This window comes from Mercenaria mercenaria, chromosome 14 (genome assembly GCF_021730395.1).
Source record: "Mercenaria mercenaria strain notata chromosome 14, MADL_Memer_1, whole genome shotgun sequence".
Classification (NCBI taxonomy): domain Eukaryota; kingdom Metazoa; phylum Mollusca; class Bivalvia; order Venerida; family Veneridae; genus Mercenaria; species Mercenaria mercenaria.
The window spans coordinates 30544702-30567479 of record NC_069374.1 but is presented as its reverse complement, the minus strand read 5'-3'; the positions used below and the strand labels follow the sequence as shown (position 1 = coordinate 30567479).

Sequence of the window (22778 nt, the reverse complement as noted above, 5' to 3'; positions counted from 1 at the left end):
GAATCAATGTCTGCGTCATTTGTGGAAATACATATATTGCATATAGTGTTTATTTATAGCTAGTTCACTGGAAAATTTTCAATGCAATAGTGACAGCTGTTTGCTGACGTTTGGTTAATTATGGAAATTAAATTGGAAATGTTTATATACTTCACCAAACAAAATTTACCAAAGCAAATTTATCGTCTGCTATTCTTTGCTGTGCTGCTTTTCTATAGCAACGTGGCTTTGGAACTTGGTGCAATTGTGATAAATAGATATGATGGCTATACCACGGAGGATGCTTTCAACAAACATGGAATTGCCCTTATAGTGTTATTTAACAGTCTTTCTTTCACTTTTTATCTTAATGGAACAGTTACGTTTTTCAACTTCCTGGAACTTTTTCTTTACAACCCTTTTGATAGAAGAGTTGAACTTTATGCCGGTTTAGATCAAGTTCCATTTATTTGTTTCCGAGTAGTAACCCGTGGACTGTATCCAAAGCTTGTCGCTGATATAACCGAGAAAAATTTAGAAACTTGTAAAAAATTTGGATTTAAACAGTTTACATTTGAAATAGTTACCGACCGTGCATTGAATCTTCCGTCTTCAATTTCGGTGCAAGAGGTAATCGTGCCAAATGATTATCACACGCCAAAAGCCACGTTGTTTTAAAGCAGGGGCACTGCATTATTGTCTTAATGAAAACATCAACATCCTGTCATGTGAAGATTGGATAGTTCATCTGGACGAAGAGATGCTTTTGACGGAAACCGTACTGAATGGAATAGCAAATTTTGTTTCTAACCCAGATTCGAATATTGGTCAAGGATATTGGTCAAGGAGTTATATCTTATGCCGAATGTGGCGTGGAAAACTTATTAACGACGCTAATGGAAGGACAAAGAGAAAGTATAGATTATGGATTATTCCGTTTGGCTTTCCAGTTTCTTCACAGACCGGTGTTTGGTTTTAAAGGTTCATTTATGGTCATTAAAGCCGGAATAGAACAAAAGATAGGATTCGATTTTGGACCCGAAGAATGTATAGCAGAAGACCTTCGTTTTGCCCTAGCCGCTTGGCATAGTGGATACAGATTTGACTTTGTCGAAGGGGTTATGAAAGAAAAGGGGACCTTTTCAATAACTGATTTCGTTAAACAACGGAAACGTTGGTTTATAGGGCACTTTAACATTATATGGAGAACTTCTATACCATTGTACTGTAAATGGGCTGTGATGCCAATGCGTTTGTCAAATGTGTTATCATGGATAAATACATTGAATTTTATCCTATCACTTTCCGGTCTAGTACCTATTGCAAATCTATTAATTCGCTTTGGTCACTTTCGGGAATATGTTCCTGCTTCAGTTTGGCAATTTTATGTCCATCTGTCACAAGCGCTATTTAAGAAAAAATACTACTGTTTGGCCAGTGACAAAAGTAGGCTTTTAAAACATTTTCTTCTTAGTTTACGATAATATATGGACAGACAAGTAGAAAATGGTATTCACTTTCGCCTTTACTCCTATTCATACCTTCCCCTTTCAATATACGGAGTTTGTGATTAAGTTCGAAATTTGCACAGTGCATTTCTGTATTTACCTTCAGTGAAACCCTTCAATATTTCTCCAATTCAAAAGCATGTTTAAACAGTGCATACGACCGCATTCTACTAGTTACTTACGTCAGAACACCAGTTTTGCTTACAAGTAGCAAACACTCTTTGCTTAATAGTTTTGTATGGGATATCTAAAAATTCTTGATTTGTATGGGATATTTATAAAATCTCGATTCATCCACACTTGAGAGGATCCACGAGAATCTAAGTACTGTTTGAGTTGATACGCCCAATTATTGTTATTATAATTTCTGTTTAAATCCGCACCTTGTCTAAGTAAAAGATACACCTGTTTTATTATCGAAGTGTTATTTTGTCTCAATATTTTCATCTAATATCTCAGCAGTATCACCTTTCTTTTCTCCCAGTTACACCAGACTAAATGGTAGTCATCTTAATGCAAAGTACACTTCTTATAAATTTTGTATTAATTCTACATCTAAATAAGCCGACATGGACGTTCGGCGTCTGCCCACCCGGTCTTTGTTTTATCAGTTCTAAAAATAGAATATACAAACGATCTGTGTACAAACACGATCTCTCCTATTAAATAATCAAACGAAAAATGCATTCATCACATTAGGACCAAACTAGGTTTTCTGCCGTATGTCCACACTGTACACATTTAAATCAAAGAGCTATAAAAATAAACCAAAGAAAGAGTAAATTCATCATGATAATTATGATATACATCTACATTGTACATGTTATACGCCCACCCGCATAGATCATTCCATTAATACGACCATCCCGCTATAAAGATCATTTAGTGTAAGTTTAATATCAGTTTTCCATTGTTACAGTATATGTTCTATCAATCTGGTTCGAAACTGATGCATGCTCTAAGACCACAGTACTGAAACTGTTTCCTCTTAAATATTTATATTTTTTAAAAAGAGATACAGTTTTAAAACGAAGACCAAAGTCTATTCTAAGGATGTTTCGGGTTTAAGGGCTTTTTCAACATTTTTTTCAGTCATATGAACGACGGTGTCTACTTGTAGCAGTGAACACAATGGCCCAAGTTTATTGTGCTGTCTCACTAGAATATCACGCCATAGACACGTAACATGATACCCCACCCAGTCACATTATACTGACACCTGGCTACCCAGTCCTTAGGCTAGTACTATCCTCTTAATGCCCACCAAGCGAGAATGCTTCTGTATCATTTTTTACGTCTTTGGTATGACGCGACCAAAGGATGCATTCATCCACACATATATTCAGCTGTTTATTTGAGTAAACACTTAGCCATAACAAAGAGCTATAATGTATTTTATAGTTCTTTGGCCATAACAAAGAGCTATAAAAATAATTGTACAACATTTTAGATGGCAAATTGTTTTCGCATACCAGATGGTATACCATTGTTCACTGGTCGTGGGTACCGTGTCAAACATGAATGAAAAATGATGGCAAATTTACGTGTTTATATAAACAAGTTAGAAATTATGGGTAAGGTCTAAGGCCACCACCCAGTCACAAATCTGCTTGCTGGCACATTTTATGTTAAACATTTATTACATCTTCACAATTTTGTCATGTGTTTAACTGAATGTATAGAGTGTTTTGAAAAGTTTATAAAAATTTGACATTATAAAATATAGTGAAAACTTTATTCATTATTTTCTATGGACATCACGGCTTGTTTCAAATCTTCTATCACAACATCAATGTCTTCCTTTGATGTATATCTACCAAGAGACAGTCTTAAAGCATTTCTAGCAATATTTTCTGGAACTCCTGTTGCCAGTAGTATAGCAGATGGTCTGAAATCAAACAAAACATTTTCATCAGTTTGCTTTAAAGACACATCTATACAGTATGGTAAAAAATGTTTTAGAACTACCATTATACCAAAAATTTGATGTAAAATGTAAATCGGACATTAAAAAATGAAAACAAAACAAGAAAGGAAAACCAGTTTCAATTTTTTGTAGATCAACATTGACTACTTAAACATGGATATATGTATGACACACTTAATAATGAACAGTAACTACTATGTTTAGAATAGGAAACATGAAACAGGCCCAGTACTCTAATTTGAAAAAAAAAAGAGAGGTCCTTGCAAGGATGCTATGGGCCAATTTTAATGAAGATCCACCAGAAAAAGTCATGTAAAGACATTTCTATTTTTATTCAAAGTGTTGCCAAGTGCCCCCACTTAAAGTCATTTTAACAAAGAATTTAACAAGAATGCTGTTTAATGAAGATCCACCAAGCATCAAACACATGAAACCCCTGATTAAAGGTATTTCTTTTTTCCCTCTACTGGCCCAGAATGGGGCTAAGTGCTACAAATGAACAGGTCAAGTTCAAGGTCAAACTGAGGTCAGGTGATGTCTGGAGATGAGGAATGGTCACAGGTTACATCTGCATTAGTATCAAGTCATTCTAGTTAGGGGTATTGATGCTAGACGAAACGGTCCCATTTGGTTAACCTCGTACGGACGGATGAACGGACGACAGACGGACAGACAGGACAATCATTATATGCCTCCCGCATCAGTAGATGCCGGGGGCATAAAAATGTGGGTTTGTAGGCAAAGGCAAACTTGACCTGTATTCTATGATTTTACACCAGTGTACCAAAATTTATTTAAATCTGTCTAGCCTTTCATGAGTTATTGTCCAGAAACCATGAAAACCAATGGACCGACCAAAAAGCTCACTCATATATACATACCCCTCCACAAAACTTTGTTTGTGGGGTATAATAAACAATTTAATATTGACCTACTGACCTCAAAATAAATAGGGGTCACCTGATGGTAATGATCAACCTCCCTATTACGTTTCGTAATCCTAGACTCAAGCGCTCTCAAGTTATTGTCCTGAAATGATTTAACAACCTAACTTTGACCTTTGACCTACTGACCTCAAAATCAATAGGGGTCATTTTCTGGTCATGATCAACCTCCCTATTAAGTTTCGTGATCCTAAGCCCATGTGTTCTCAAGTTACAATCCAGGTCACTGTGACCTTGACCTTAGACTTACTAATCTCAAAATCAATAGGGGTCATCTGCTAGTCATGACAAACCTCCCTATCAACTTTCATGATCGTAGGCCAAAGCATTTTTGAGTTATAATCCGAAAACCACAGACCTGTTCTGGGTCAAGTGACCTTGACCTTTGACCTACTGACCTCAAAATCAATAGGAGTTATCTGCTGATCATGATTAACCTCCCTATTAAGTTTCGTGATCCTAGGCCCAAGCGTTTTCAAGTTATAGTCCAGAAACTGTTTAACTGTTCCAGTCACTGTAACCTTGACCTTTAACCTACTGAACTCAAAATAAATAGGGGTCATCTGCTGGTCATAATCAACATCCCTATTAAGTTTTGTGATCCTAGGCCCAAGCATTCTTGAGTTATCATCTGGAAATCGTTTAACTGTTCCAGGTCACTGTGACCTTGGCATTTGATCTACTGATCTCAAAATCAATAGGGGTCATTTGCAACCTCCTTATCAACCTTCATGATCCTAGGCCTAAGTGTTCTTGTGTTGATAACTTATCATCTGAAAACCAATTGGTCTACATACCAACCGACCGACATCAGCAAAACAATATACTCTTCCTTCTTTGAAGGGTGGCATAATAAATAGTACCTAAAGTAGAACTTAGAACTAACTGAATCACTTTAACTTCACATTAACTAACATTTAATAAAGTGTTTTTTTCATGAAAAATCTGACATAAGTCAAGAGTGGTGCATTAAGGTGAATTTCAAAGGATGTTCTTACCTGTTTTGAGCATGGCACGCTGCCCCTACGCTGGCCTGTAGCCTCTTACAGGCTGACAATACAGTGTGACCTAAAAATTGTATTAACAAAAATTGTGTGAAATTTAAACAACTATTCATTAAGACCTGAAATATAAGAAACTATTCCGAATTCAGCATCTTATATCTGAACATGCATTTTGAAAAAACTTGAAAAAAGTTTGAACTAACTCTCTGTAATATTATATGTGTATAAAAATATTGTATTTCTGAGATGGTGATATGAAAAACACTCCCCCAAAGATAAAAGAATAAAGACTAAGGTGTCAGATCTTTTCCCTTGCTTTTGTTGTGGTATTCTCTTCTGTCAGAACTAAGCTTTACAAGGAATATGATATAATATTCCAGTTAAATCAATGGGGATTTTGCAATGAGCACTTACATACAGTATAATAAACAATTTCATTCAATCCAATTTGATAGTTTTAAAGGTTCTTTCAAGTTGCTTGCACGTACTTCGTGTTTTATCTTTTTTTGTTTGGTTGGGTTTAACACCACACTGACACTATCGTTAATCACATGCATTTTTTTCAGCTTTTCATAGTGGTGTCCAAAGGAACATTATTTTAGGCACGGTCGGGAACCTGGGTAGAACCTCCAACCTTCCGAAAGCCAGCTGATAGCTCTCTCGCATGAAAGAATTCTACATCAACAGTTTTTTTTGTTTACTTATTCTAACAAGAAGAAGAAAATGTAATTTGTGACTATATCTTACCTTGTAGTTTATCTCCAAGAATGGAAACATTACATGTGTTAGGCAGTCTCGTGTTACCAGGTAACTTCCCGTTAAAATGTAGTCTACCGGCAAATGTTTCCTGTAATGACAAGAGAGAGTCAATAGCATAAATTATGTTTGGTTGTACCTGAATACAACCATACATAACTGCATTTAACATTACTAAAAGTCCCTTATCTTTATTGCAAAAACACCTTTTTAACTATCTGTCTATGTCGGGTTTATATCTGTATATATACACATACAAACTTTGTTTGCTCAAACTCCGATAATTCGAGCACTACCCTTTACTCAAACTCATCATCAGGTCATGGCAAATATTAATTTCCTGTACAATATATATTGTTCGATGGCTCAAACTGCCAATAAATTGAACAAATTTGACGGTCCCATCAAGTTCGAGCGCACGAAGTTCGACTGTCCACTATTTCATAGTTTCATTTCTAATTTATTCATCACTTGAAATGAAGTCTTGGCAACAATATCTTTATTTTCAAGGACAACATTACCTGTAATTTTGCCTCTAGGTAATCTCTACATTCATTCATTTGCTGTTGGTATTTTTCTAGGTTTGAATATACTAACTCACATGCCTATAAAAGTTAAAAAATGAGTTAAAAACGACAACATTTTAGCATGAACAATACCTAGGTTTATCCAATCTTATGTCTCAACAAGAAAAGAGAGGCATATTTTTGCCTAAACAGAGCATTGGGGCTCCTTATCAGGGTTCAAATTCCTGTGATGATGAACTTTGACTTTGATCACAACAATACCTAACCATGGTGCACGTACAGGTTAAGAATCCAGAAAGAGATCTTCGTGTAGAGTTAAGGTAAGTTGTGTTAAATAAATAAACTGAGAGCAAAAGAAGACTGGAAAGAAATGACTGTATAACCATACCCTTTTGGTGGCAGAACAAGTTACAACAAGAGCCATGTTAGACATGGCCAATCCCCCCGCCGGGCATATTACAATTGAAGGCTAAAGTTCCTGGCAAGTTAGTGTCTGAAGTATTCATTTTGGGAGAAGCTTTGAAAAACCGTTTAGTTGTGGTCCACATTAGGGGTTTTAAAGATGTGGAAGAAAGAATTATTCAGTGGTGAGGTGGTTTACTGCTAAATTTTATTTATTTTCATGAACAGTATAGCTGTATGATGTTTTTCTATATGTCTACTGTAAAAAGAAGGAATGGAAAGCTAATAGGGAACAAGAGTGCCAGAATGTCACAATATATGCCCGTCACAGCAAATTTCTTTACTCTAGCAGCTGTATTTGCAAATGGTTGTTTAGTAATCATTGTAAGTCTTTTGTTTTTCTAAGTCCACAAAAAAAACTCCTTACCAGGTAGAGATGTCTTAAAATACACCTAAAATTGGAAAGTAACATCCAGGTTGTACCACAGAAAAGTGGTCTTGTTTTTTCCCTGTGGTCAATTATAAAAATGTTACAACATAAGTTATTTATAGTAACAACTAATGGAAGTTAATCTTTCAAAAAAAAAAAAAAAAAAAAAAAATTATAAGTCCACACAAAAATGACACTTCGTCTCATGATGGTGTATAATTGTGCCAAGTTACATTAAAATCCCTCCATGCATGAAGAAGAAATGCTTCGGACAAAGTCATCCTTGTATCTGACCTTTGGCCTCTAAGTGTGAGCTTGACCTTAGACCTAGGGACCTGGATCTTGTGCACGACACTCTGTCTTGTGGTGGTGAACATTTGTGCCAAGTTATATCAAAATCCCTCTATGCATGAAGAAGAAGTGATCCGGACAAGGTTTTCATTCTTGTATCCTTTGACCTCTAAGTGTGACCTTGAACTTAGAACTAGGGACCTGGTTCTTGCGCATGACACTCCACCTCATGGTAGTGAACATTTGTGCCAAGATATATCAAAATCCCTCCATGCATGAAAAAGATATGCTGTTGACAAATTTATTTAAGAAAATATGATAAAGGGGAATAACTCAAAAAGCAGGCAAGGTAGAGTTATTGTTCTTGCACACTGCACTTCCTCCCAATGTGTTCTATCAGTGTATGAAGTTTAAAGAAAATCCCTCTAGTACTTTTGGAGTTATGCTCCGGACAAAATTTTTACAGAAAATATGATAAAGGGGAATAACTCAAAAAATAGGCAGGGCAGAGTTATTGTTCTTGCACACTGCACTTCCTCCCAATGTGTTCTATCAGTGTATGAAGTTTAAAGAAAATCCCTCCAGTACTTTTGGAGTTATGCTCCAGACAAAATTTTTTAAGAAAATATGATAAAGGGGAATAACTCAAAAAATAGGCAACTGAAGGTAGAGTTACTGTTCTTGCACACTGCACTTCCTCCCAATTTGTTCTATCAGTGTATGAAGTTTGAAGAAAATCCCTCCAGTACTTTTGGGGTTATGCTCTGGACAAAGATCGTTAAAATAAAGGGAGGTAATTTGACATGAAATCAGTCCATAGTTATCTACCCTGATTGTCTCAGTCCAACTAATAACAATAATGAATAATAATAATTTCAAATAAGTCCTGTAAGTACTTACTGATATAAATCCATTTTGATTACAATCGGGGGAGGTAATCAGATATAAAATAACTCTGGAACCTACGACTGGATCTGATTTGTCATGAAATCCAAGATTTATTGTTGTTGAAGATATTTTGGAAGTTTGTATCAAATAAAACCATAAATGAAGTCTCTATATGGCTGCAAAAGCTAAAACAGCCGATTTTGGACCTTTAAGGGGCCATAAGTCTTGAACCCAAGAAAGAATCTGGCCAGTTCAAGAAAGGAAGCAAGATCTTGTGGTGATACAAGTTGTGTGCAAGTTTGGTTAAAATCAAATCATAAATGAAGCTGCTATTGTACAGACAAGGTCAAAATAGCTAATTTTGGCCCATTCAGGGGCCATAACTCTGGACCCCATTATGGGATCTGGCCGGTTCAAGAAAGGAACCGAGATCTTATGGTGACACAAGTTTTGTGCAAGTTTGATTAAATTCAAATCATAACTGAAGCTGCTATTGTGCAGACAAGGTCAAAATAGCTAATTCTGCCCCTTTCAGGGGCCATAACTCTAGAACCCATAATGGAATCTCGCCAGTTCAAGAAAGGAACCAAGAATTTATGGTGATACAAGTTGTGTGCAAGTTTGGTTAAAATAAAATCATAAATGAAGCTGCTATTGTACAGACAATGTCAAAATAGCTAATTTTGCCCATTTCAGGGGCCATAACTTTGAAACCCATAAAGGGATCTGGCCGGTTCAAGAAAGGAACCAAGATCTTATGGTGACACAATTTTTGTGCAAGTTTGGTTAAAATCAAATCATAAATGAAGCTGCTATTGTACAGACAAGGTCAAAATAGCTATTTTTGGACCTTTCAGGGGCCATAACTCTGGAACCCATAATGGGATCTGGCCAGTTCAAAAAAAGGAACCGACATCTTATGGTGATACAAGTTGTGTGCAAGTTTAGTTAAAATCAAATCATAAATGAAACCACTTTCGTGCAGACAAGAAATTGTTGACGGACGCACGTACAGACGAAAGGACGAAGGGTGATCACAAAAGCTCACTTTGTCACTATGTGACTGGTGAGCTAAAAAAATACAAAATTTTAGGGATTTTAAATAATGTCTAAATTCCACTAAATCAAGTCTCATTTCCACTAAATCATGTCTTGATTCCACTAAATCATGTCTCGATTCCACTTGCTCATTCTGTATGTTTGTTTTGTTTTAACAGAGTGACCCCTCTTTTCAGGCACATTATTGCAATCAGTCAGCCAAACCTCAATTCAGTAAAACTTATTGTTAGCAAACAGCAAGTGACTGGTAACTTCTCCACATGAGTCTAAAATCATTAAAAATAGAAGACAAGAGAATGACAACTTTCAAATTGAATGTAGGTTTCAAATCATCACAGAGAACATTTCCTTGTAAAGAGAAGGGACCCATATTCATTGATGTTATGAAGTTTGAACTAAGACAAAGACTTAAAATGCTACATTCAATGTGATGAAATATTACACAAAAAGTGTATTCTATAGCTAGAAACAGCTAAGCCTAATTCCATTCATGTAACACTTCTACAATTTTCAGGCAAACTGAGTATTTGTCCTTCTTCAAACTTTAAATACTGATGAATACTGGTCCCAAACTCAGTCTCTTCAAGACGAATATTTTGCACTACCTACTGACCTAACCTTGCCAGTTATTTTTCAACACATTTGAGCCATGCCATGAGAAAACCAACATAGTGCATTTGCGACCAGCGCATCCGCACAGTCTGGTCAGGATCCATGCTGTTCGCTAGTGGTTTCTCTAATTGCATCAGACTTAAAGAGAGTGAACAGCATGGATCCTGACCAGACTGCGCAGATGAGCAGACTGGTCTGGATCCATGCTGGTCGCAAATGCACTATGTTGCTTTTCCCATGGCGCAGCTCTTTTTTTTTCTGTAATGCAATAATTGTTGGGTATGATTCTGCAAATGTATTAGAAGGCCCAAACTTGTGACCTGTAGACACATTACCTACTGAGAAAACCAGTAAGGGGACATGTGATGAAAACAGTTATCAGATATGTTTTTACCTTTCCAAGACCTACAATCATGCCTGTATTTTCAGTCCTGCAAGAAAAAAATATTTAATCACTTTTCATAAAGACAATTTCCACAATATATTTTAGTTGTGAACATTATCTGCATTTTCCTAAGTGTCATTTTCATAGCTGTATATGGGTCTTATCTTCAATGATGGCAATATATCTATGATTCCCAAATTTGGAGAGATGACTCCCAATGTGTAAGTTTCAGGAAATATGCTTAATAAACGAAAACATGTTTGTATTTTCAATTTTAATCAACTGAAAGGTTGGACTAAATGGTCTTTGATCTATAAATACAATGTATTAAAAGATTTGCTACTACCGCTACTGAAATTTCCAGCAACATGAGTATTAACTGGTAAGTAAAATGTTGAACATCTTCACCTTGGAAATTAATTTAATTCTTAAAACTATCCACTGGTATAACAAAATCAAAAAGTTACCCAGGTCTATAGTTTCTTTCTTGACCACCACCAAACAACATTGGATAAAGAGGAGCACCTTGTGTTTCCAGATCTCTGGCATATACTGCTCCTATCCTTGGACCATAAAACTGTATAATAAACAAGTGACGGTATACATAACTTTTACAGGTCAGCCTCAAAGATATACTACTCGAATCTTGCTCTAAAATATTTCATCATCTGGTACTAGTCTTTAGTGTAGAAACTCCTCATCATAAGTATTCAACTTGGCTAAATATAAAAACTAAGTTGTATGTGGTGCTGTTTTAACATTTGAAATAAATGGAGCCGTGCCATGAGAAAACCAACATAGTGGGTTTGCGACCAGCATGGATCCAGACCAGCCTGCGCTTCCGCGCAGTCTGGTCAGGATCCATGCTGTTCGCTTTTAAAGCCTACTGGAATCGGAAAAAATGTTAGTGAACAGCATGGATCCTGACCAGACTGCGTGGATGCACAGGCTGGTCTGGATCCATGCTGGTCGCAAAACCACTATGTTGGTTTTCTCATGGCATGGCTCAATGTAAAGTACAAGCAAGCAATTATCTAGTATTTAACCTTTAGCCTGGCTGAATTTCTAAAATGGACTGGTCCATCATTTAATCTGGGCAATATACAGTCAAACTCATCCGGACCTAAGAAATATGTTCGTATCAAACGAAATTCGTATTAATGAATGTATGACCAGATAATTTGTCCGAGCAATTTGGGCAGTATCACCGGTATCATCGGTGAACAGATTCCAATATTATGATACATGAAAGTAGTTAATAGTTTTAAACTAATTAAGTTAATTCATTCAGATAACATTGAAATTACTCAAGAAAAGTCATACTTAAACAGGTAAAACTGTATTAATTTAAATTTTAATGTGCAGTCGAGGTCAAGAGCGCCAAATTATATCCACCGCCAATATTGAAGCTTGTACTATATAACACGCATTCAAGAGGTATAAAAGTTGTATATTTTGGAGACACAGCCTATCTGTAATGACCTAAACGTAATAATGTGTTTAAAATTATTTACACCTCTTTAAATCTTGACCATGTTAATTGATTAAATTTTTTAATTGACATGATACACAAGGACCGAGTGTTGTTTGTGAATAGGCGTGAACTACTCCATTGTCCCAATTACCAACGGCACAAGCTTGACCATATTATTATTTTCAACACATTTTAAATGCCCTGATTTCTAAAATTAATTGTATCAAAGATGAAAAAGTATAATTTTAAGCTTATTAGGACTTCCAAAATGTGTTCGTATCTACCGATTATTCATATCAAGCGAGTTCGCTATTACCGAAATACTTTTACAAAGAAAATAGAAGGACTCGGCCGGGGAATTCGGACTTTGTTCATTTAATCCGAAAATTCGTATCAAGCGAGTTCGTAGTAAGTGGACTCGACTATATCTACCATTTATTATTCAAATCGGGTATTCACTGAAAATTTGATGACTGATTAGCGAACAGTGCAGATCATGATCAGCCTGCAATTTACAATTAACAATTTTCAAAATCAGTATTCACTTGAAATATAAGGGTGGGGCAAAACAACCACTGAATTAACAAAACTGCAAGTCTTGTTATATACCTTATGTCCTACAACAGTGAGATAGTCCACAGCAAGTTCATCTACATCAACTGGAATCTTTCCAATAGCCTGTGCTGCATCTGTATGTACAAGTATTCTCTCAGTTTCACCTGGCTGTCTTATCAGTGACTTCACAGCCTCGCTGATTGCTTTCACAGGCTTCAATATAAGCAACGTTACATAAATGATAAAATTATTGTAAAATTTATCCATATGACACAGAGTATCACTAAAATAATTTTAGCCTGCTTGCTACAAGTTATTCTGCCTTAAAGTTTGCAGCCAGAGCAGAACAAGATCAGCCTGTACATCTGTGCAGTCTGATCTTGATCTACACTGCTCGCTGTTGTCAGTAAATTTTCAGTGAACACTACTTTGAACTTTGACTGGTCTGTCATTCAATTCGGGCAGTACCATTATATTATCTGAAGGGGTGTTCACTGATAATTTACTGACTGAATAGCGAACAGTGCAGACCATGATCAGCCTGCATGGATATGCAGACTGGTCTTGGTCTGTACTGGTCGCAAAGGCAAAATTACTTACCAACAGCAGGCTAAGGGTGAAGTTTGAATTAGATCAAAAATTCAATTTCTGAAGTTAGCTGAATGACTGCTTAAGGCTGCTTAATACGGGTGGCCACTATGACAGGTTCAACTGTAAATAAAAGGAAATTTCATATGTTCCATACTTACAATAATTTATTTTGATTTCCTTTCCTTTCAAACTGTTTTAATTGATACAATGTTGCATACTTTAAAGTAAGATTTCTCAAAAGGGCTTAATCATCAACCAGCAATAGCTGTTTGATTATAATGTTCTAAGGTCACATTATAACTCAAGCTTTCCATGAGCAAGGTCTGGGAAAACTGAGCACTGTAAAATCATTTAATTTCGTGGGCATGAAATTTCATGGTTTTTGTCAAAACGGCAAATTCATGGAGATACGAATTCGTGGATTTCAATTTTTGAACATTAAATTACTGTGAAATCATTATTATTCGTGGGGGACTAATTTTCGTGGATTTCGTGCTTGAGTCAATCCACGAAATTTAGTCCCAACGAACAAGAAAACTTCCCATTCATTTTATGTTCAAAAGTTGAAATCCACGAATTCATATCCCCATGAAACTGTCATTTTGACCAAAACCACGAAATTTCATGCCCACGAAATTAAATGGTTTTACAGTAATGGGAATTTTACTTATTTGTTGGGATTAAATTTCATGGATTGACTCAACCACAAAATCCATGAAAATTAGTCCCCTGCAAATATGATTTCACAGTATTTTGTTTGTGAACAAAAAAAAAAACAATCTTGTTTTGATGCCAAAAGATTTCATGTGAACTGGAGCACAACAGCTGTATAGTACTACACTTTATGAAAGGAAACACATTTGAATACTGGTAAAAATAATTTTAACTATGTAAGTATTTGGTCAAAGGTAATATAGTTTTTTATGGATCAAAATGGTAACATTGCTCACCTGGATAATTCCCGTCTCATTATTTGCAAGCATCACCGTGACCATGATTGTGTTTGACCTTACGGCTTCCAGAACATCCTTGACCTCTAACCTTCCGGTCACCTTGCTCAGTGGCACGTAGCTTATTTCTGGAAACATTAATTCAGTCTTTTGTAATTAACTTCTGGTTGGATTTACATAAAAGATAGCTCTATCTTTAATACAGTTACAATGATGCTAAGATCCAGTCTATTGTACATATATTTACTTTTGTGATGAGCTTCAAACAACTTCAACATATCATTAATGTTAAAAAATATTTTTTTCATTTTGGTTTTTGTTGGGTTTAACGTCACAATGCGACACAATTATAGTTCATATGGGGACTTCCCAGCTTTTCATGGTGAAGGAAGACCCTAGCTGCTCCTTCTCCTCCGGTCATATTTCATTATGGGCAGGCACCTGGGTAGAACCACCGACCTTCCATAAGCCAGCTGGATGGCTTCCTAATATAAAGAATTCTACATCCCAAGTGAGGCTCGAACCAAAACCTGTGAGGGGTGAGTGATTTGAAGTCAGCGACTTTAACCACTCAGCCATGGAACTGCTAATTTGGTCTTCATAGTGTCACTTTTAATTAGAGATTCAATCACCAGTAACCTTGAATATTTGAGCATTTATGAATTCAAACTGAAGTATCATTGGACATTCTTCTTCTTCTTCGTTCACCAGTAGTATCATTGGACATAATTCTAGTTATTTTTTAGCTTGAATGTTGTAACTGCTCCAAAGTATTTGGAAAAATAAAACCACTGCTAATTCTATCGTAACGTGTCAGTCTTTTTTAACAGGAATCACACAGCTTGTATTAATTAAGTAACTATAAACCGAAAAATAGCCTGTAAATGCAGACAAGATGATTATCAAAATATAAAATAATTCAATTTTCAGTTTTTTGTTTTGTTTTAACAATAAATACATGATACATCACCTGCTTGATCTGTACTTTCTAGGTGTTGTAGCATCACATTGACAGCAGGATGTTCCATGTGTGATGATATTATGTGAGGTAAATGTTTGTTCTGGTCTCCTGAACCATTCACAGGTGTCTTACACATCTTGTGGAAATAATCTACTGCAGTCTGAAGTATCATATTGTCTGCCTGGTGATAAATGAAAAATAAAATTTGATACAGTCTCTTAGTCATGGTTGGTTTTAAGTCAAACAAACAAACTTCTGGTATGTGTTTTGGGTTTAGTGTCTTTTTTTAACAACTTTTTCAGTAATATAAACTATGGTGTTTACTTGTACCAGTGAGCACAATGCCCAGCTTATGCTTAGAATCAAGTCAAAAAAGCTACTTATATCATTTTTCACCTCTGCAGGGCGTCAAGTGCTTTTGGGAGTCAAAAATATAGGTATGATCCTGAAATATAGGTATTTGGGGGCCAGAAATATAGGATTATATAGGTTGCTTATAATGAAGAAAACAAGTCAGACAAGTGTTTTATCCTCCTCCACCACCTACCAGCACTCTCTTTTATTAAACATAAAATACAAAGGAACAGAAAAAGTGGTTACTTTTATGATTTTAAACAAATAACATTTTAACATATATCTTACTTTCATAATAAACTATTAATTCACCAACAGACAAAACTTTACCAATACCGGTACTCAAATCAGTTTAACAGGGAATTAGGCAAACCAAGCCTAAAAGGTAACAGCATATTTATAAACTCAATTATCATAGAATTACTTCTTTTTTAATGGTTTGAATGACCTTTGTATTCCTTGCTTACCACAAAATTTCCAGATTATAGGTATTTATAGGTATTTTGGCAAAATATAGGATTTTATAGGTTATTATAGGTAGAGGGCTAAAATATAGGAAAATATAGGTAAATATAGGTAACTTGACGCCCTGCCTCTGTTATGACATGTCCTGGGAGTGAACCTGCAACTTCCTGCACTCAAAACAGGCTGTCTATCACTAACCTAGAGAGGTCAATGCCATATTGTGACATTCCAGCTTTAATAGTAGATGTATACCCCCAAATGCCCTTTGAGGCATTATTGCAAGCAGGGGCAGCATCTGGTCAGAGACACAAGTTGTCCAAAACCCAAGGTTCTTAGACTCAAACACACCGATGTGAGTGGTTAGCGATTCAAAGTTAGTTACCTTAACCTGTAGGTCACAAATACTTTAAATTTTGTACAGACAACAAAACTATTTCCAATTTGTATTAACTGGCAATGAATATAGACAAAATCATCCCATGCTCAATTTAACCCAGGTGGACAAAAATCACTAATTTCATTTTTTCAAATTACATCCAAACTTTCAGCTCATTTCACTTAGAATTAATTTTTATCATCTTAAAAAATGCAAATTTTTGTTTACATTCAACTTCTCCTAAAGTCATTATTATTTTTCTTTACAACAGGTGATTTTGTCTGCAGGTCAGATTTTGCCCTTGAACACATTAATCATTACTCTATTATTTTACTACTGTCAGTTAATAATAAAATGTACTTGAACTGAAAATCATGTGATAGAATACCTCTGTTCCACCAGATGTAAACACAATATCTGAAAGCATACATCAGTTGATATAATATCTGAAATTACAAACTCATTATGACAATATTTCAAAGAATTATGAAAACAGAATTAAAGTAAACCAGTAACCAATTACAAATTAACTTGCTTGAATAAATTTTCATATAGTTACATCATAGCTGTAACATAAAAGTCTGAACTGTACCTATAAAATATAAATCTAAAACGTTCAGGGTTTTCTTTTAAACTAGTCAATACTGGCATATTTAGTATAATTACTATCAATTCTTTTTTCAGCACAGCCATATTAGAACTTGCTTTTGCCCGGAAGTTGACAAACTCTCAACAGCCGATGAAAACATTGCTTGAATGACAAGTTATTTTTAGACTGGGAAGCTAACTTTGTATGGCATCTTTTGACTGGATCATATCGTATGAAAAAGGTCAATGAAATACTGATTGTATTTTCAGTCTTTCATAAACAAGAGCACCGCCTTGCGGGTGCTGACGCTCATCTGATTTTTTTTGTGTAATAGAAATATTGTCCTACCCATGATTTTCTAAGTCTAAAAACGGCCATCATTCTTGCAAAAAGCAGGATAGAGTTATGTTTCTTGATGTACAGTGTCCACTTATGATGGTGAAAAACTGTTGCAAGTTTTAAAGCAATAGCTTTGATAGTTTATGAGAAAAGTTGACTTAAACATAATACTCAACCAAGAAAATGATTTTCTAAGTCCAAAAGGGGCAATAATTATTGCAAAAATCAGGATGGAGTTACGCTGCTTGCTGTACAGGGTCAGCTTATGATGGTGAACAAGTGTTGCAAGTTTCAAAGCAATAGCTTTGATAGTTTAAGAGAAAAAGTTGACCTAAACATAAAACTTAACCAAGAAATCTGATATTTTCTAAGTCCAAAAGGGGCCATAAATCTTGCAAAAAGCAAGATGGAGTTATGTTTCTTGCTGTACAGGGTCAACTTATGATGGTGAACAAGTGTTGCAAGTTTTAAAGCAATAGCTTTGATAGTTTAGGATAAAAGCTGACCTAAACATAAAACTTAACCAAGAAAACTGATTTTCTAAGTCCAAAAGGGGCAATAAATCTTGCAAAAAGCAAGATGGAGTTATGTTTCTTGCTGTACAGGGTCAGCTTATGATGGTGAACAAGTATTCCAAGTTTCAAAGCAATAGCTTTGACAGTTTGGGAGAAAAGTTGACCTAAACATAAAACTTAACCAAGAAATCTGATATTTTCTAAGTACAAAAGGGGCCATAAATCTGCAAAAAGCAAGATGGAGTTATGTTTCTTGCTATACAGGGTCAGCTTATGATGGTGAACAAGTATTCCAACTTTCAAAGCAATAGCTTTGATAGTTAGGAGAAAAGCTGACCTAAAATAAAACTTAACCAGCAACGCCGACGCAGACGCCGACGCGACGCCGACAACCGCTCAAGTGATGACATAAACTCACATTTTTTTTCAAAAAATCAGATGAGCTAAAAATGTTCTATTTCTATATTATTAATATTATATAAACAGATCGTCAACACAACTGTTTCTGACTCAAAGATGGTAATGTCCTAGTGTAAAGCAAGTACACTTTTCCTATCAATGAAACACTGTTAGTTTACACACTATCATCATTTCAATTTTCCTGACTGCACATGGAACTACTGTATTCCTCAGAATATTAGTTTCTTTAATTTCAAAATAAAATATAACAAGAGCACCGCCTTGCGGGTGCTGACGCTCATCTGATTTTTTTTGTGTAATAGAAATATTGTCCTACCCATGATTTTCTAAGTCTAAAAAGGGCCATCATTCTTGCAAAAAGCAGGATAGAGTTATGTTTCTTGATGTTCAGTGTCCACTTATGATGGTGAAAAACTGTTGCAAGTTTTAAAGCAATAGCTTTGATAGTTTATGAGAAAAGTTGACTTAAACATAATACTCAACCAAGAAAATGATTTTCTAAGTCCAAAAGGGGCAATAATTATTGCAAAAAGCAGGATGGAGTTATGTTGCTTGCTGTACAGGGTCAGCTTATGATGGTCAACAAGTGTTGCAAGTTTCAAAGCAATAGCTTTTGTAGTTTAAGAGAAAAAGTTGACCAAAACATAAAAACTTAACCAAGAAATCTGATATTTTCTAAGTCCAAAAGGGGCCATAAATCTTGCAAAAAGCAGGATGGAGTTATGTTTCTTGCTGTACAGGGTCAACTTATGATGGTGAACAAGTGTTGCAAGTTTTAAAGCAATAGCTTTGATAGTTTAGGATAAAAGCTGACCTAAACATAAAACTTAACCAAGAAAACTGATTTTCTAAGTCCAAAAGGGGCAATAAATCTTGCAAAAAGCAAGATGGAGTTATGTTTCTTGATGTACAGGGTCTGCTTATGATGGTGAACAAGTATTTTAAGTTTCAAAGCAATAGCTTTGATAGTTTAGGAGAAAAGTTGACCTAAACATAAAACTTAACCAAGAAATCTGATATTTTCTAAGTACAAAAGGGGCCATAAATCTTGCAAAAAGCAAGATGGAGTTACGTTTCTTGCTGTACAGGGTCAGCTTATGATGGTGAACAAGTATTCCAAGTTCCAAAGCAATAGCTTTGATAGTTTAGGAGAAAAGCTGACCTAAACATAAAACTTAACCAGGCAACGCCGACGCAGACGCCGACGCCGACGCCGACGCCGACAACCGCTCAAGTGATGACAATAACTCATCATTTTTTTTCAAAAAATCAGATGAGCTAATAAAATTAATAAATAATAGCAATAAATATTTTTCTGAAAAGTAAAGTTCATTATGTATTGAAATATAATTCTGCACTTGAAAACTAGTTTCACTGGAACCAACAGTACTGTTGTACCAATTAAACAGCATAATGATACACGGTTGCAAGCATTTCACGCATGTCAGGTCAATCACAATGAACACGTGAGTGAAGATTAAATCCATTCCCACAAGTGATTACTGAGACACTTGCTTACATACAATAACTTAACCAAATCCGAATACCACCAGAGATAAACAGGTGATCGCAATAGCTCTACTTCTTCTTAGAGCAGTCAAGCTAATAAAAACATGTTTGGACCAGATCTACATTCTTACAGCTTGTACCTGATGATCTGGCGCCCAGCATTTTTGCAACATCTTCTCTGGCTTTGTCTATCAGGATTTTGGCTCTCCTTCCTGAAACAGTACAATACTTAAGACTAAGTTAATATACTGTTGCAAAAGCTGTACAGTACCTCCATTAACTTATATCTCTGCAACTGATTTTATCTTATGTATTAAAAAAACTATTCAAATTAAAATATAAGAAAAAAAGATTATTCAAATTAAGTATTCCAAAGCTGATTATTTTTTCATAAATTAAAAGGGTTGGGGAGGCAAAAAAAATTGGGCAACGACAGGGATGATAATGTAACAATTGTTTTATTATGGCCTTCTAAAGATATATAGATACCATACTTTACTGAGTTCATTATATTTATCATTTTTACCAGCATGGTGTGAACTGCTGGGGTTCCCCCAGGCATTTTTAAGTGCATCTTGTATACTCTCAATAACTTCAGGTTCCACAGGTGTTGTAGCATTATAGTCTAAATATACCACACTGCAAAATAGACCAAGAACATTAACTACAATACAGAACTGAAAGTGACAGTATGGATAAGATGTACCTTTAAATTTGTATGAAAACATTGTCAATTTGTTGTGAAAGTATGAGGCTTATCAATACATACTGTGACATAAATTACCTTCCCTCTATAAAGACTCGCCAGTGGTTATTATTAGCGCTATGACTAAGAGATTAATTGGGATCTGACCCAGAGCAAGGAAATGTACTCTGTGTCAATTAAATTTTGACAGATAACTTATGTCTGAAATCAATTGTCCTCAACTACCTCAATCTAAAAGTAATTATAATTAAATTACTTTTAAACAAGCAAATTCAGTGAATTTATATCCTGGGGTCGCGGATAATTGTTTTGTGAATGAGGGAGTGTATTTCGAAAGATATTTTTTATATATTATTATTATACCAGATTTATATAGCGCCCTTTTCATGATCAATTTCACGTTCAAAGGCGCTTTACATATAGTTCAAATGCAGCCACACAGGGCGCTTAATTCACCCTCTTCTAGTAAAGACACAGAGCGATCTGACCAGAGGGACAGAGTGAGACAAAGCCCCCATGACAGAGAGATCAGAAATCAGATACAGGCTTGTCCGGCTAACTTAGCCTAGCTCGTTGCGAATAGACAGCCTGGTTCTTTAACGTGCCCAGTGTATAGCACTGATACATGCAAGGATTGCCTGGGTTCCTGACCAGTACACTTCTAGTTGGGTGGGAAACGCTGAAAAGCGTTTCTGAAAATTCCCCGAGTAGCCGCCGGGGATCAAACCCCCAACCTCAGGATTGGAAGGCCAGTGTGCAAACCACTGAGCTATCTGTCTAGGCTATTCTCGATATCGACATTATGGATAAAATCCCGTTTTCCGGTATAAACCACTAATAAACGCCCGTTCCCGTTTTCACGGTGAGGGGGGTATCGGCCATTATGCTACATGGCGGTAGTGTTTAGATTATCCTTTTTAAAGTTTTAAACAAAGAAAATGAATAAAAAAAAGTATTGCAGATTATCATTAAACATTGTTGTAATTAAGATATAGCAAAAATATCCTCAAAGTTTACTTTATTTTTGAAATTTTATCTTTTATTCTACACTGCCGCTTCCGTGGCTCGATACCAAAGGTGTGAAATTATTTGCATTTTTCAAGATAAACATATTATTTTTGAAAAAAAAATGTTGCCGAAGTAGTAGAATAGTATTTCCATTATGAGAAAGTAAGATCTTTCATAAATTCTTATCTTTGGGCAAAAATAATCGCTCATATTGTACACGGTCTTTATATCAGTTAATCTCGCCGACCCCCCTGACCCTATGTACGGAAATACCGGAAAACGGGATTTATCAATAATGTCGATATGGTCAATATTCTCGCAAGATCGGCATATATTGCCGTACGCAGGATAGACACTGGCAGCGCCTGGAAGCAAAATAAATGACTAACTGGTTACCAGTGTCGAAACGGAGTACGCCGCCAATGTGAAACAAATTGGCTTTTTATCAGAAAAATCTCAATTCTAGACCCAAATCAAAAGGTTATCGCGAATACCCATGATATTTCTAAATGGCGCATTTAAAAAAGAAATATTCGTTATATTCTTACAATATGAAACAAGATTTATTTATAACTTAAATAAATTAATTAAAAATACAAACGTTTAAGACAACATACTTCAAGTCTTCCATTTGCTAAATTTTATTTTCCAATCTGTCAGGTTCTCGCGGAAAAACTCCGAATTAGAGACGACAAAAAAACTCAACGCAAATTCTTAAACGTAAAGACAAATTTGAGATTGCAATGCCAGAAACGACCATACCTACTCTTCCCCTAATTACCATACCCTTTAACCTTCCATTTCTTATTATTTAGGTTGTGTCTGGCCAACCTGTAAACGAAGACCTACCCTGCGTTCTGACCGTTCAGTAACTAGTGATGCAAAATGTGGCGTAATGAGGCGTAATTGGGTGATTTGGTCTTATGATTGTATGTTTTGGTTATTGATTGTAATAATTAATGCAAATTGATTTTAATTGCGTTAAATTATACATTTAATCTATATCAATCTACATGTTTCCAAAGGTCCGTCTTACATATTTTATTTAATTTCATACCAATATATTTAATCAGTTGAAAGCTTTTCTTTCTATAACGTGACAATTTAATAGAAACCAGTATTAAAATGCATTCACAGTTTCTAAAGTATATAAAGCAACATCCAAAAAATCTACAGTCCAGAAACGCTTCTTTTTTCAAATTGGTCTCACAAGAAAATCCATATGTTTTCATATTGAATGGGACAATTCTTTCG

At 35.5% G+C, this 22778-nt stretch overlaps 1 protein-coding gene across 2 annotated transcripts; it reads right to left on the bottom strand.

Moving 5' to 3' along the window:
• Positions 1-3021: 3021 nt before the first annotated feature.
• On the bottom strand, positions 3022-22294 carry LOC123527157 (selenocysteine lyase-like). 2 transcript variants are annotated; one of them, XM_045306452.2, is made up of 13 exons: positions 22142-22294; positions 20337-20449; positions 19951-20022; positions 16827-16855; positions 15253-15424; positions 14283-14410; positions 12796-12954; positions 11180-11289; positions 10722-10758; positions 6640-6723; positions 6110-6209; positions 5357-5426; positions 3022-3375 (listed from the first exon to the last, which is right to left on the bottom strand). In XM_045306452.2, exons 1-13 carry the CDS (start codon positions 22153-22155, stop codon positions 3222-3224), a joined length of 1242 nt encoding a protein of 413 aa, XP_045162387.2. In that variant the 5' UTR covers positions 22156-22294; the 3' UTR covers positions 3022-3221. The 2 variants fall into 2 exon arrangements, with proteins under 2 accessions (XP_045162387.2, XP_045162388.2); XM_045306453.2 differs by lacking the exon at positions 22142-22294 and having other exon boundaries at positions 16827-16884; positions 20337-20390.
• Between the last annotated feature and the right edge of the window lie 484 nt (positions 22295-22778).